The 13807-nt window shown below is 37.6% G+C and overlaps 1 protein-coding gene across 1 annotated transcript in view; it reads left to right on the top strand.

Moving 5' to 3' along the window:
- The window catches only part of COL25A1 (collagen type XXV alpha 1 chain), a 452466-nt gene that overhangs the window by 358891 nt on the left and 79768 nt on the right, over positions 1-13807 (top strand). Inside the window, exon 12 of the mRNA XM_060147387.1 lies at positions 1362-1406. Within this exon, the coding sequence (XP_060003370.1) occupies positions 1362-1406 (45 nt within the window). The remainder of the gene's footprint in view (positions 1-1361; positions 1407-13807) is intronic.

Here is a 13807-nt window from a genome sequence, read left to right as displayed (position 1 = left end):
AAAACATTTGTTAATGTTTCTGTATCCAGTTAAATGTCAGATTTTCTCAGGTAGTAATTAGCTTTCTGATTCTCAGTTCAACTACCTATGTCCAATCATTGTAATCACCCCAGTGCATGTGTGCACACTTCCAAGTGTGCGTGCACATACACACACACACACACACACACACACACTTAAGATAATATTTTATGTGTAGAAGTTGTGTTGTTCCTAGCTGGTGTTTACCATTTGCAACATCCTTTCTAGTCTACTTTGGAAGATGTATTCACACTCATGTGGTTTAAACACACTCCCTGAGAGTCTCAGGGAAATGCTTTCAAATACAACAAATTTGAGTTTACAACATGGGTCCCTTATTTGTCTAACTGTGGAGCAAGTGGGTGTTATTTTAATTACCTTTCATTTTATGTTATTTAATTTCATGAAATTCAGGAGTTACTGCTACTGCTAGGCTTTTTCCAGATGAAACTAAGCATATTTAATTCTTTTTTAAAAAATATTTATTTATTTGGTTGCGCTGGGTCTTAGCTGCAGCAGGTGGGCTCCTTAGTTGTGGCTCCAGGGCTCCTTGGTTGTGAAAGGCAGGCTCCTTAGTTGCAGCATGCAAACTCATAGTTGCAGCATGCATATGGGATCTAGTTCCCTGACCTGGGATCAAAGCCGGTCTCCCTGCATTGGAAGCGCAGAGTCTTATCCACTGCGCCACCAGGGAAGCCCCGGCAAGTTTAATTCTTTTGTGTGTGTGTGTGTGTGTATGTGTGTTTACATATTTATTTATTTATTTATAACATCTTTATTGGAGTATAATTGCTTTACAATGGTGTGTTAGTTTCTACTGTATAACAAAGTGACTCAGCTATACATATACATACATCCCCATGTCTCCTCCCTCTTGGGTCTCCCTCCCACCCTCCCTATCCCACCCCTCTAGGTGGACACAAAGCACCGAGCTGATCTCCCTGTGCTGTGCGGCTGCTTCCCACTAGCTATCTATTTTACATTTGGTAGTGTATATATGTCCATGCCGTGTTTATTAAAAGCACCCAAATTTAGAGCTATGTGGCCTTCTGATAGCTCTAAAACTCAATTTATGATGTGAATTTCTTTAAAATCTTATTAGCATTAAGTAGATATTTACAAACGTGGTTAAATTTAACTTAATGGTTTTTGGAAAAGCTTGATGAATGTGTTTACATTATTGTATATCTGAACACAGTAGATAAGATCTGAAAAACAGCCTCCCAGACATGTTTTTAGCAAGGTAAAGTTATGGCTGACATATCTAATACAATATAAATTTAGAATTGAAATATTTTGTGATTATGATATCAATTTATTTCAATCATGTGTCTCCTTAGGGTTCTGTTGGAGCACCCGGAATTCCAGGGATGAATGGGCAAAAGGTGAGTTCTATAGAATATACTACTTTTGATCATTTGGGGAGGATTAAAATCACAAAGTTTTTCTAGTCAGTAATGTTGGTAATAAGTTTATGTGCTCATAAAAAGATTACATATACTTTTGAAATATAGGAATATTATGGGGCAGATGATCAAATTAGTTTAATTTTTAAACTAGTGTACTAAATAGCCAGAAACTCTTTTATTTTTATTTTATTTTATTTTGATATGTATGAGACACAACTATATGTTTCTCATAAATATATTTGGAGTACAAAACATGCTGTGTTTAACATTAATTGTGATAAAATGCACTCTGGTTTATTCTTGTTATAGCAGGCTAATATACATTATTTCTTTCATTAACAAAAGTTATTCCTACAGAGGGACCCTATTGGAATCTTGTGAATTCAGAAGCAAGCTGTTTTTACTGTTAAGCAAAATTAGGAGTTAGACTTGCTAAGCTCTTTATTGTACTGTTAATAATGAAGGGAAAAAATGTAAGGAAAAAAGAACCCACAGCTCTACATAGACATATCTATGTGCCTGTGTACATTTATTCCTGCAACATACTTGCAGCTGGACGAAGCATCTAGCTGTATCCCACAGGTGGGCCTGATATTCTGTGCTCCTCAACACTGCTGAGTTTCTCTTCAATCTGGAACCTTTACAGAGACCAGGAAAGCCATTGTGGTGGCTACCAAAGCCGCTACCTGGGCCCATCTACCAGGAGCCAAAGAGCTGAGCTAGGGACTGTCCTGTCTCCCTCAGAGCTTTTGAACTGGCCCTTTGAAATCCTGGGACTCATCAGCTTGTCTTCCCAGAGGACTTTAAATCCATGCACTCTGAATTGAGTTCTGAAATCATAAGGAGCCCAACCCTTACAGACTTCCTTGTGACCTCTCCCATGTTGTCCACATTTTCTTCTCCAATGAGACATAAACAATAACAATTTAAAACCTACTGAGTGGCTAAGAACATGGGTCTGCCACTTAGAGACTGTGTGAATTTTGGCAAAGTCCTTGAATTCTCTGGCCTCAGTTTCCTCATTTGTAAAAGGGAGACAGTAGCAATTCCTACCTAATAAGGTTAATGTGAGGCTTAATGAGGAAATAGACATAATGACCATGTTTGATATTACTATTAAACTTCTCCTTCATCTCATTTTAGTGAAGTTCTGGAAATTTGATTGACCTACGTTTTTGGTTTTTTTTAATTTTTATTTATTTTTGGCTGCGTTGGGTCTTCGTTGCTGCCCGCAGGCTTTCTCTAGTTGCAGCGAGCGGCGGCTACTCTTTGTTGCGGTGCGCGGGCTTCTCATTGCCGTGACTTCTCTTGTGGTGGAGCACGGGCTCTAGGTGTGTGGGCTTCAGTAGTTGTGGCTCGCGGGCTCTAGAGCGCAGGCTCAGTAGTTGTGGCTCGCGGGCTCTAGAGCACAGGCTTAGTAGTTGTGGCACACAGGCTTTGTTGTTCTGCGGCGTGTGGGACCTTCCTAGACCAGGGCTCGAACTCGTGTCCCCTGCATTGGCAGGTGGATTCTTAACCACTGCGCCACCAGGGAAGTCCCTTGACCTATGTTTTAAGAGACTCTCTTTTTCCAGAATTTCTCGATTCCCAAGTGAAATTAGTGTTGTCAACCAAATCTTATGGTAGCCTGTGGTCCCCAAATCAAATATGGGCTCTCATCAGTAGTTAAATGCCCATGTCACAGCCCTATTTTCCACTTGGTAAAATGTATATCCATTTGCTTCACAAATCCTGGTAAAGACAGAAGATTAACTTTCTATTTAGAATATTGCAGCTTACGGAGGGATACATAAGCAAAATTTGAAAGTGTAATCATTCTATGAAGAATTTGAAAATTGTGTAACTCAAGATAATATTTAGAAAGGACAAAATATGCATATAACATAAATGCTGTTTTTAACATTTGGTGAAAAACAAAACTTGTATGCCTAAGGTTAATGTTTTGCTTTCTCTTTGTTTCTTTTCTTTTTCCAACTTTGAGACAATCATGAAAATTCATAGAAACCTTTAGCCTGAAACAAAACAACTTTAAAACTGTCACATATATGCTTATGAAGACTGCATATTCTTTATTTTTGCAAAGGAAATATGCAATTTCCTTAGCAAAAGAAAAGAATGTGACATTTTCTTGTCCTACTCACCAAGTTTAACTTATATTTCAAGGAAATACACAGTTAATATTTGCAGTTTTATGTCTTGTTATACATCTTTATAGCATTTTTAAAGTGTTTTCTGTAAAACCTAGGGAAGCTAAATGATTTCATACTTTTATGAAGGTATCAGCAAAGTGTAGTTCAGGATTTTTTTTTCCTATTCCATAGAACTTAACTAAAACTTTGTGTTAATCCTAGCCATTATCTAACATTTGTAATACTTGTTACATCATCTTTAGGACAATAAGGTGCAAAAACATGAGTCCACTGGAAAAGCAGATCATTTAGACAGTAAAAACAAAGTTGAAAGTGGAGTAATAATTCTATACTTAAAGCTATGAAATGTATCTTGGTTCTCTAGAATTTATTTTCCAGAAAGAGAGCTTACAATGACATTAATCATTTTTTAAAGCACCTCGATGTCCTTAAACTGTCTTAAGAAAAAAAATTTTTTGCACATCACAATTTCACTTTTTCCAAAGAAGTACTTTTGATGCTTAGAAGATCATTTTCAAGTAATGGTTAAGGATCAATATGATTTCTAAGCCATCAGGAACATGGCACATAACAACTAGAAAATCAAAAGATTTCTCTCTTGTAAAAACAAAGAAACTGGTTTAAGCAAATATTTTGTTAGTCTACCCCTAAAATATTTCCCATCCATTCAGATTGACAAAATTGGTGATTGGCTTTGGCCGATAACTTGATGATGACATTTTTTTTTACATTATTTTTCTTTAAATTTTGGTCAACTTGATTGCTAATCTGAATATTTCTTATTTGTGTAATGGTCCTCCAGTTCTTCAGATCGTACTGGGAAAAAAGACTTACATGAGCAGTAACGTGGCATTCAACTCCAATCTAGCCCCTTCTGGCATCACAATCTATCAAGAGCTACTAAGCACCCTTCTCTGAAAAGTGGGAGGTGGTGTGGTATGTGGTCCTTGCAGTCCGAGAGAGAAGGCTTCAAGTCCTTGTCCTTCTTTGGGCAGGTTACTTAAATGTTTCTAAGGCTCCAGTGTAACATATTAATATAGACTTTGCAGTATTAACTAGATAATGTATCTAACTGAACATAATGTAGTAGGGGCTCAATAAATATTATCAAGTATCTGTAGTAGTATCACACTTCAAGAATTTCAACAAATGAGCCCTAGGCTTACCCTCAAGAAGGAAGTGAAGCCAGTTGAATTTATGATGGGAAGAAAATGAAGATGCAAAGTCACACATGAAGATAAAATATTTCTGTCTCCCCTGACTCTTTCTCCACTGATGCACCCCATTCCCAGTAGTTGGAATACAAATACTATAGATAAGGGAAAGAGAAAGAGGAAGACATCTCACATTATTTCGAAAGCTCAGTCACCGGTGTGGGGTCGTGTAGGAGCGCTGACCTGGAGTTGAGATATTCTGTGCTCTTCCACTTTCAAAGTTCCTCTTCCTCTCTAGGCTCCAGGCGGCTCCATTTGCAGAATGAGAGAAGGGGCTGTACTAATTTATCTCTAAGTCTCTAAGAGATACTGTGCATCCACAAAAAGTCACCCAAGTCTCTTTTCCAATTCAACCAGCTTCTAGCATCGTCTGTCTCCAGTTCTGAAAGCAGTTGTTTCCATAATTTGGACTTCCTCCCAATAGCCAAAGCAGTTAGGGTAAATGTAATGCTAGGTCTCACCTAAAAAAGTAAACTGTTGCCTTCTTTGCTTCTGGCTAATTGCACTGGGCACAAAAATTTCTGTAATTCTCATGAACAGATCTTGTTGGTTCGGAGATATTATCAACATTTTATTTGTGCCCCTTCATTCTCTCTCTCTCTCTCTCTCTCTCTCTCTCTCTCTCTCTTTCTCTCTCTCACACACACACACACATACATGCATATATGAAGAGATGTATATCTGAATATTTGTCAATTAAACCCTACTTAGATACTGGAGAAGTGGGCTTTAAAATTATTTTGTGGTAGAAGCATTTTTTAGACTAAAGAACCCTTTGACAAAATAAATTGCTGTCTGTAATTTTTGTTTCTCTATATATTTATATATGCATTATGTATATAATTTGTGTTTGTATATATATTTATATATTATATATATTTAAATATATATAGGTATATATATATATATCTGTATATCTATATATCAACTCTTAATAGGTGTTATTAGAACATTGCTTTTTTTTCTACTCTTTTCACATTTTCACTTTAATTGGCATACATAAGAATAAATCATCATTATGACAATATATTTGAATAGCAAGCAGTGCCCAGCACTGTGCAAATGCCATAGGAGAAAAGATCTGGGGATAATGATAGGGCACATTAAAGGTCTACTTTGTGCAGCTCTCACATCCTTGTCTCTGTTACAGTAAAATTAATGTTAAAGAGTTTCAGGATTAAAAGCAAATTATTTTGTCTAAGCAAGCTAGAATTTTTCTGAGGATCCAGAGTCATAGTTTTGCTTCCAAAGCCAAAGATAAATATCGCATGATCTTGTTTCATGTATTTTTCAAATACTTTCTATAGTTTATTATATTTAAAACTTCAAAATACAATATAAATAAAATATTGATATTAGTGTATCATCTTGAATCTATCCCAGATAGCTGTATGATTTTTAACTAACATTAAAATTTAATTAGTTTATAGCTATGGTATTAAGAGTTCCTTTTCATCTCTTATCCATGAGTCTCACAGTTCTCCACTGACATTAATCCTCACAGCATACTTCTAATGGCATTTTTATTGTAAGTATATTTAGAGAGCAGATAAATGGAAGCTCTCAGACTTCCAAAGGTCAAGCTGTTGATTCAAGTCTATACAGTGAGCTATATACAATGAACTCAATATTTTTTATCCCTTATTCACTTTCTGTAACCACTAAATGAACTCTTTTCTTTTGCTACCTTTGACTTTATCATTAAAATGTCTGAATTAAATTCCTGAAGGATTTAACTATGTTGTAGTTCTGATTATATCCTGACTAGGTAGCATAAATTTACCCAGTGATCTATTACCCAATATATTTATAACTTTCCAATTTTAGACTTTAAGAAAAGATATAGCGAGTAAATGAAGGGATTGATGTTTGATTCCAGATTAATTAATAGTTTAGGGAAATTGTCTTACAGCAATTTAATACTTTGCAGATTAAAGTTGAGAGTTAAATTATTTTTATTAATTTTTCTGCCTTTTGAAGTTAGTGACTATGTGCATTAGAATTCTAAGAATACATGACTGTGTTTTCTCTGGTAACTATGACAATAGGATGCTTTCTATCTTCTTGAAGAAACATCATCACTTTCCTATTACAGGATATTTCTCTTTTTTCCAGTTTTATTGAAATATAATTGGCATATATCACTGTATGATTTTTAGGTATATAGCATAAAGGTTTGACTTACACATATAGTGATATGACTACCACAATAAGTTCAGTTAACATTCACCATCTCATATAGATAACAATAAAAAGAAATGGAAGAAAAAGAAAAAAGCTTCTCCTTATAATGAGAACTCTTAGGATTACTCTCTTAACTTTCATATACATCATATAACAATGGTAACTATAGTTATCATGTTGTACATTACATCTTTAGCATCTTATAATCCGAAGTTTGTACCTTTGGGGAAGGTCACCTTCCTGAAGTGGTCACCTTCTATCAATTCCTACTCTACCCAAAACCTCCAAGCCCCAACCTCTGGGAACTACAAATCTGATCTTTTTCTGTGAGTTTGTTTTTTTGTTGTTTGTGTTTGTTTGTTTTTTTAGATTCCACATAGAGTTGAGATCATAAAGTATTTTTGTCTTTCTCTGTCTGACTTATTTCACTTAACATAATGCCCTAAACGTCCATCCATGTTGTCACAAATGGCAGTATGTCCTCATTTATTATGGCTGAACAATATTCCATTGTGTATGTATATACACCATAACTTCTTTATCCATTCATCTGTGGATGGACACTAGGGTTGTTTCCATGTTTTGGCTATTGTAAGTAATGTTACTGTGAACATGGGGTGCCGGTATCTTTTTAATTTAGTGTTTTCATTTCCTTTGTATATATTCCCTGAAGTGAAATTGCTGAATCATGTGGTAGTTCTATTTTTAATTCTTTGAGGATCCTCCATACTGTTTTCCATAGTGGATGCACCAATTTACAGTCCCACCAACAGTGCACAAGTGTTCTCTTTTCTCCACATCCTCATGAGCTTTTGTTATCTTGTGTCTTTTTTGAAGATGGCCGTTCTGACAGGTGTGATGCGATATCTCATTGTGGTTTTGATTTGCATTTCCCTGATGATTGAGCATCTTTTCATGTGCCTGTTGGCAATTCATATACAGGATCTTTCATATAGTAAAATCACATCATCCCTGAGTTCTATACATATATTCTCGGGCATTTTTATATACGAGCTTACTCTTAAAGGGACTTTTCACTCAATTTTACTTGTTAAGTGAAACAAAAGCTATTTCTATTCTTTATATAATTAATTTTAAGTTCTTTTACAAGGGGATAAAAAGTTGCTTGAAAGAAGTACTGTAATGCTGGCTTGAAATAAAGCAATTATAGTAATTTTTTTTAAAAAAAACACTTTCCCCCGACTTCATTTAGGCATGTTACTATAAAAGTTAATACTAGTTATCATTCTGCTAAAGGGTAATATTGGGAGAGGGAAGACTAAATAGTTGAGGAAATGGTATTGGTGGGGGAAGGGGTGTGAGAGGAAGGAAAGCTGATCACAGACTGTTGCAAAACAAAGCAACAACAAGGGAGATGTGTTTGAATGAATTATGACATCATCAAGTCCACTTATTTTCCATTTTAGTTGAAAAGACACTATATTTTATAGATGAGATCACCAAAATATTATTTACCAGATCTGATTAAACTGCATATATAATCTGGTGATTTTTTTAAAAAACTTACCTTAAACGTTTTCATTGATTTATTTACCAATTCCTTCAATCTTCCATTCGACAAATCTTTTTCAGCCTTTACTACTAAGTACAAGGCAGCATCCGAGCACGGACATTAATGCTGTCTCTGCCTCATGGAATTTCAGCCTATGGTGAATAAGGACATTATATGAAGTTATACTAAAGATCTGTTAAATGACAATGCTGTTAAGTACTACAGCGGAGGAGCACAGGACAGCCTGGCTTGGTGCAAAAGGGTCAAGTAGTGCTTCCCTGAATAGGCGACTTTAGGTGCAACTCAAACAGTGAACAGCAGTTGGTAAAGGGAAGAGAAAATATCACTACGTTGCAGTACTTACAGCTCAAGTTAGACAACCTTGGTCTTAGAATTTTGTTCCTAAAACACCATATTATTAACCACTTTAGGGTTTTTGTATTCATCTTGGACTACTTTTTTTCCAAGTTTCTTACCACTAAAATAGTAAGTCAGTATAAATCACAGAGCCTGTTCTTGTATCATTAGATCTGATCTCTGAATGACATTCTTGATTTTGAAATTTGCATTAAAAATAAGGCTGCAATGAAATAACTTATTGTGACGATCATAACAGCTTAACATTTACCCAATTCCATCTCTTTGATACTAGGCCACATTGCCAAGGGCATAGGAACCATTACCCAATTATGAAACAGCATCAGTGGGGTTAATTTAGGAGAAATTGAATTTCTTTCAGGATCTTCTTCTCTGTCTTCTCTGCCCAATGCAGAGAATAGAAGAATGCAGTATGTAATACTAACATGTATTTAGCATTTACTAACTGCCGGGCACTGTCCTAAGTTTACCTCACTTATTCCTCACAGCAATTCTATGAAGTGAATACTATTATTATCTCCATTTTATTAATGAGGAAACCAAGGCGCAGAAAGGATATCTTTCCCAGGGTCACTGAGGTGTTTGTGGTAGAGTTCAACTTCAAAGCCAGTTTGTTGGCTCCAGCTGTTAAGGGTGTGGATTTTAAATTCAGAAAATTCCATCTTTGCTGTTCAGTATATGTATGATCTTGGACAAGTTCCTTTCCTCCTCTGAGCTTTAGTTTCTTCATCTGTCAAATGAAGATTGTCATGTTCACCTCAAAGTTTGTTTTTTTTGTTTGTTTTTTCATCTCAAAATTTAATCGGACAAAATGAAGGAAGTATAGAATGTTAACTGTTTATTTTAAAACATTATTAAATAAGAGCAGACTATTTTCCACTTTGAATTGGGGGCATTAAGAACTCCATGACTCAGAAATCTCCTGGGTGTATAAGTGAATGTTAGTAAGAACTATTATCTCTTTCTACTACTTTTCACTGATCTTTAGAGTTTTTTCCATTAAGACATAACCATTACCATTTCTATGAATAATTAGGCACATCTCTTCCAAGTGAAAAGAATAATTTATCATTCAGACTATACATAGATTTATTATTAGGAACTATACTTTAGGAAAGAAGAAATTACCTGGGTTTTTAAACTTTAAAAAAGGGTATATTATCAAGGGCACGTTATGTTGCAAGTCAAAGAATACTTAACAGAACTAGTTTTTAAAATAAAGGTATTTATTGGTCATGTAACTTGAAGGTCCAGCACTGATGCAGGCTTCAGCCTTGCTTTGTCCTGGCACCTAAACCTCATCACTAAAAACCCATTTCTTCCATCTTGTCACTCTTTCTTTCACGTTGCTGCCTTCACTCTAATTCCTACTCTCCTCTTGGTTGGAAGGTGGCTGCCAGTCATGCCTACGGCTTCATTCTTTCCTATCTACATCCAGAGAGTGAATGAGAGTCTTTCCCCAAACATCCAACACCACTTTTGAGTTTCTTTGTCATTGGATACACAGAAGTCCCCGCCTCTTCCTCATTCCTGCACTAGGGGAATATCAGATGCTGATTAGCTGTTGCTACTGCAGTTCCTTTTCTAGCAGCCCTAGTCATGCACAAAGTTGCAATAAACACTAATTATCTAATTTAGAAGAGATTCGTGTGAGACACGAGAGCTGAACAAAGTGTGTTGTATCTGACTTATCCCAGTCCTAACAACCTCTTCCAGGTCACATACCCCCTTCATCCATTTTGATATTTTGTCTTCCTAAAACATGTCATTATTCTTAATCTTTCTTTTCCATAAGAGTACACGCAGAGAACAATGTCTCTGATACACGTAAAAGAGACCCCCACCCCACACTGTGACATCATGTTCCCAGGCTGGTTTTTGGTGACTTTTGCACCTTTTATAAGTTATTTAAAAGGGAATACTGCACAGTGTTTCCCTTAGACCCAGGCAGTGTTTCTCTTCACCCTCCTTTGTCCCTCTTATGTTGGGTCCGTCCCCACGGGGTGAAAAGTCCACAGGGCCAAGGAGACATGCCCACTCAAAGCCCAGATCCCTGCTCTAAATCACAGCCCAGGTACCCAGGACTCAAGAATTCCTGCTTCTATTGTGCTGAGTCTGCTTCCGTTGCCCGTAGTGGCCTCTTCCCCAGGTCCATTTTCCCAAGGGTGAACCACACAGCTGGCGTGTGCGCCTGGACACCTGTGAGGGGCCTAGAGCAGCTATTGGTGGGGAGCTCTGGGCAGAGCTTCCAGGCCGTGGTGTCCACACGCAGCCCCAAAGTCCCTTCTTGATGAATAAGAGAACTGGGGCTGGGAAGAGAAGGGAAGACATTAGCAGGGAGGGTTGAGATGGGGGGTCACCCATGTGTACTTCTCCCTAGACCTTCACATTTTAGGGGTGTGCTCAAGGCAGATCATTCTTCTCCCCTGTAAATTTCATCCAAATAAACTCAACTTAGCTATTTTCTGTGACCCCTAAATTCTTAGCTATCTCTTTGCGTTTGAATTTCTTTGTTCAAATTATATCTTGTACATTTCTGTCTACGTTAGCCGTACAAAAAACGCGAATAAAAGTGTTAACCACAAACTTATTTCTGAAATAGTCCATACTATAGCACTATTGATACAACTATCATGTTTTCTTATTTTAGACATTTGTACTTTTTTAAAAAGCATAATGAAGGTTTGGTTATTAGGTTTAGTTTAGGTATTACTTTAATCAGTTTAGGACCCATTTCAGTAAATTATCTGAAATAGAATATTTTCATTAAGTTTCTGGCTGATAGAAGGGTCTACTTTTCTACTATTATTCATATTACCAAGGTGGACAAAGAGATTTTAACTTTAGGGAGGGACTTTGCTGACTGGATAAACGAGACAAAACTCCCCTACAGGGATGCCGGTTCTTTGGTGCACAACCAACTCAACAGAAAGCTCAAAGAATTTTCTGTTTCTCTTTCACCAAGTAACAAAGCCTCTGCCTCCGGGAAAGAAACAGAAGAAGCATTAGGCATTGAGTACGCAAGTAGGAGCTAAAAACTACTGAATTGCTCCACATAAGAGAGGGTGAAGCTGAATTCCCAGGATGGTTGAGGAAGGAGGGAAGGAAGGAGGAAGGTGAGGTGGAAGGGGGAGAGAGGAGAAGGCAGAGAGATGAGGAAAGTCTGAGTGCTCTGTGATGGGACACCTTTCAGGAACCCCAGGTATTCAATCCTGAGCTCCCAAAAGACCTGAGGAGATGCAGACCTACTAGAGAATGGACTTGAGGACACGGAGAGGGGGAAGGGTAAGCTGGGACGAAGTGAGAGAGTGGCATGGACATATATATACACTACCAAACGTAAGGTAGATAGCTAGTGGGAAGCAGCCACATAGCACAGGGAGATCAGCTCGGTGCTTTGTGACCACCTAGAGGGGTGGGATAGGGAGGGCGGGAGGGAGGGAGACACAAGAGGGAGGAGATATGGGGACATACGTATATGTGTAACTGATTCACTTTTTTATACAGCAGAAACTAACACACCGTTGTAAAGCAATTATACTCCAATAAAGATGTTAAAAAAAAATTAATAAATAAATAAATAAAATAAAATGAGTCATGTCAAAAAAAAAAAAAAGACCTGAGGAGAGTGAATTTCTTGAGGCAACTGGTGAAGAACCAACTGACCCATCTGAATTGGTCTGGGGCAAAACAGAGATGACACATACAGATGTAAGGACTCAAGCAGAGTAGTGGGAAAGCAAATCCTAGACTTCCATAGCTGATGAAATCGGGACTTGAGGCAAGTTTAATCAGATGTCTGAGGAATCTTTCTTTATGCCACCACTGACATGTTTAGTCCAACAACAACTAATAATAATAATAAAATAAAGTTTAATCCTTTAGATCTGGGAGAGGGTAAGCATTTAATCTCCCTCCACACACTGCATAGAACAAAAGCTGAGCCCCACAGAAGCTCAAGCAATTAGCTCTGTGTCCCAGGACCAGAAGTAGAAAACGTGGGATTAGACTGGAGGCTTCCTGAAGCAGCTTTGTCATTTTTTGCAAAAATTAAAGACAAAAGAAACATAATAAATATGAATGAGTTCTTTAGACACAAGTTACTCAGATAGAGGAAACACAAGATGGGGAATCGGAAGACCTGGGTTCTAATCTCACATCTGCCTCTTTGCAGCTCTTTGCTTCTGGAAAAGGTACTTCCCCTTTCTGAATGTGTTTCTTCATCTATTAAGAATGGCTGGCTTGGTTCCTTTCAACTAAAATATTGCCCTTGGGACTTCCCTGGCAGTCCAGTGATTAAGACTCTGCACTTCCACTGCAGGGGGCATGGGTTCAGTCCCTGGTCGGGGAACTAAGATCCTGCGTACCACGCAGTGCAGCCAAAAAAAGAGAGAAAAAAAAAATATATATATATATATATATATTGCCCTATTTTGTGAGTGCTTCTGCTTAAGGAGAAGCATTTTGTTAGAATTTTGTTAGAATGAGTTCATGAGGTAAATGATGACACGTGTAAGTTTTCTGGGAAAGTTGAGATGACGTGATAATTTATACAACCAGCATTGCCCCAGCTACTACTTGCCCTTCACTGAGACACATGGGGCGAGGGAAGGAGCAGATGCAAGAGGGGAGATAACCGAATAGATAGAAATATTTCTAATGGCCTGGTCTCTGTACCCACAGGCACAACTGTTGGAGCCTTCAGTCCTCTAGGCGACCACTCTTGCCCTGACAGAGTCCTGGAGGGGCTCAGGGCTTTTCCTTGGCAACAATGAAAGTTCTGCTTATTCCCAGCATCCTGCCCTTTACGGGACTCCTCCCCTCCACTAACTCCCGCTCTTCACTGACCCCAGGCTAGTCCTCTACTTTTCGATTCAGTTTCAGACTGACCTGCGGGAGATGGACATGTCACTGCTGGGTTAACATCTCTCCCATCTT

The sequence above is a fragment of the Lagenorhynchus albirostris genome, chromosome 4 (assembly GCF_949774975.1).
Source record: "Lagenorhynchus albirostris chromosome 4, mLagAlb1.1, whole genome shotgun sequence".
Taxonomy (NCBI): Eukaryota; Metazoa; Chordata; class Mammalia; order Artiodactyla; family Delphinidae; genus Lagenorhynchus; species Lagenorhynchus albirostris.
This window is presented reverse-complemented; position numbering and strand designations above follow the sequence as displayed.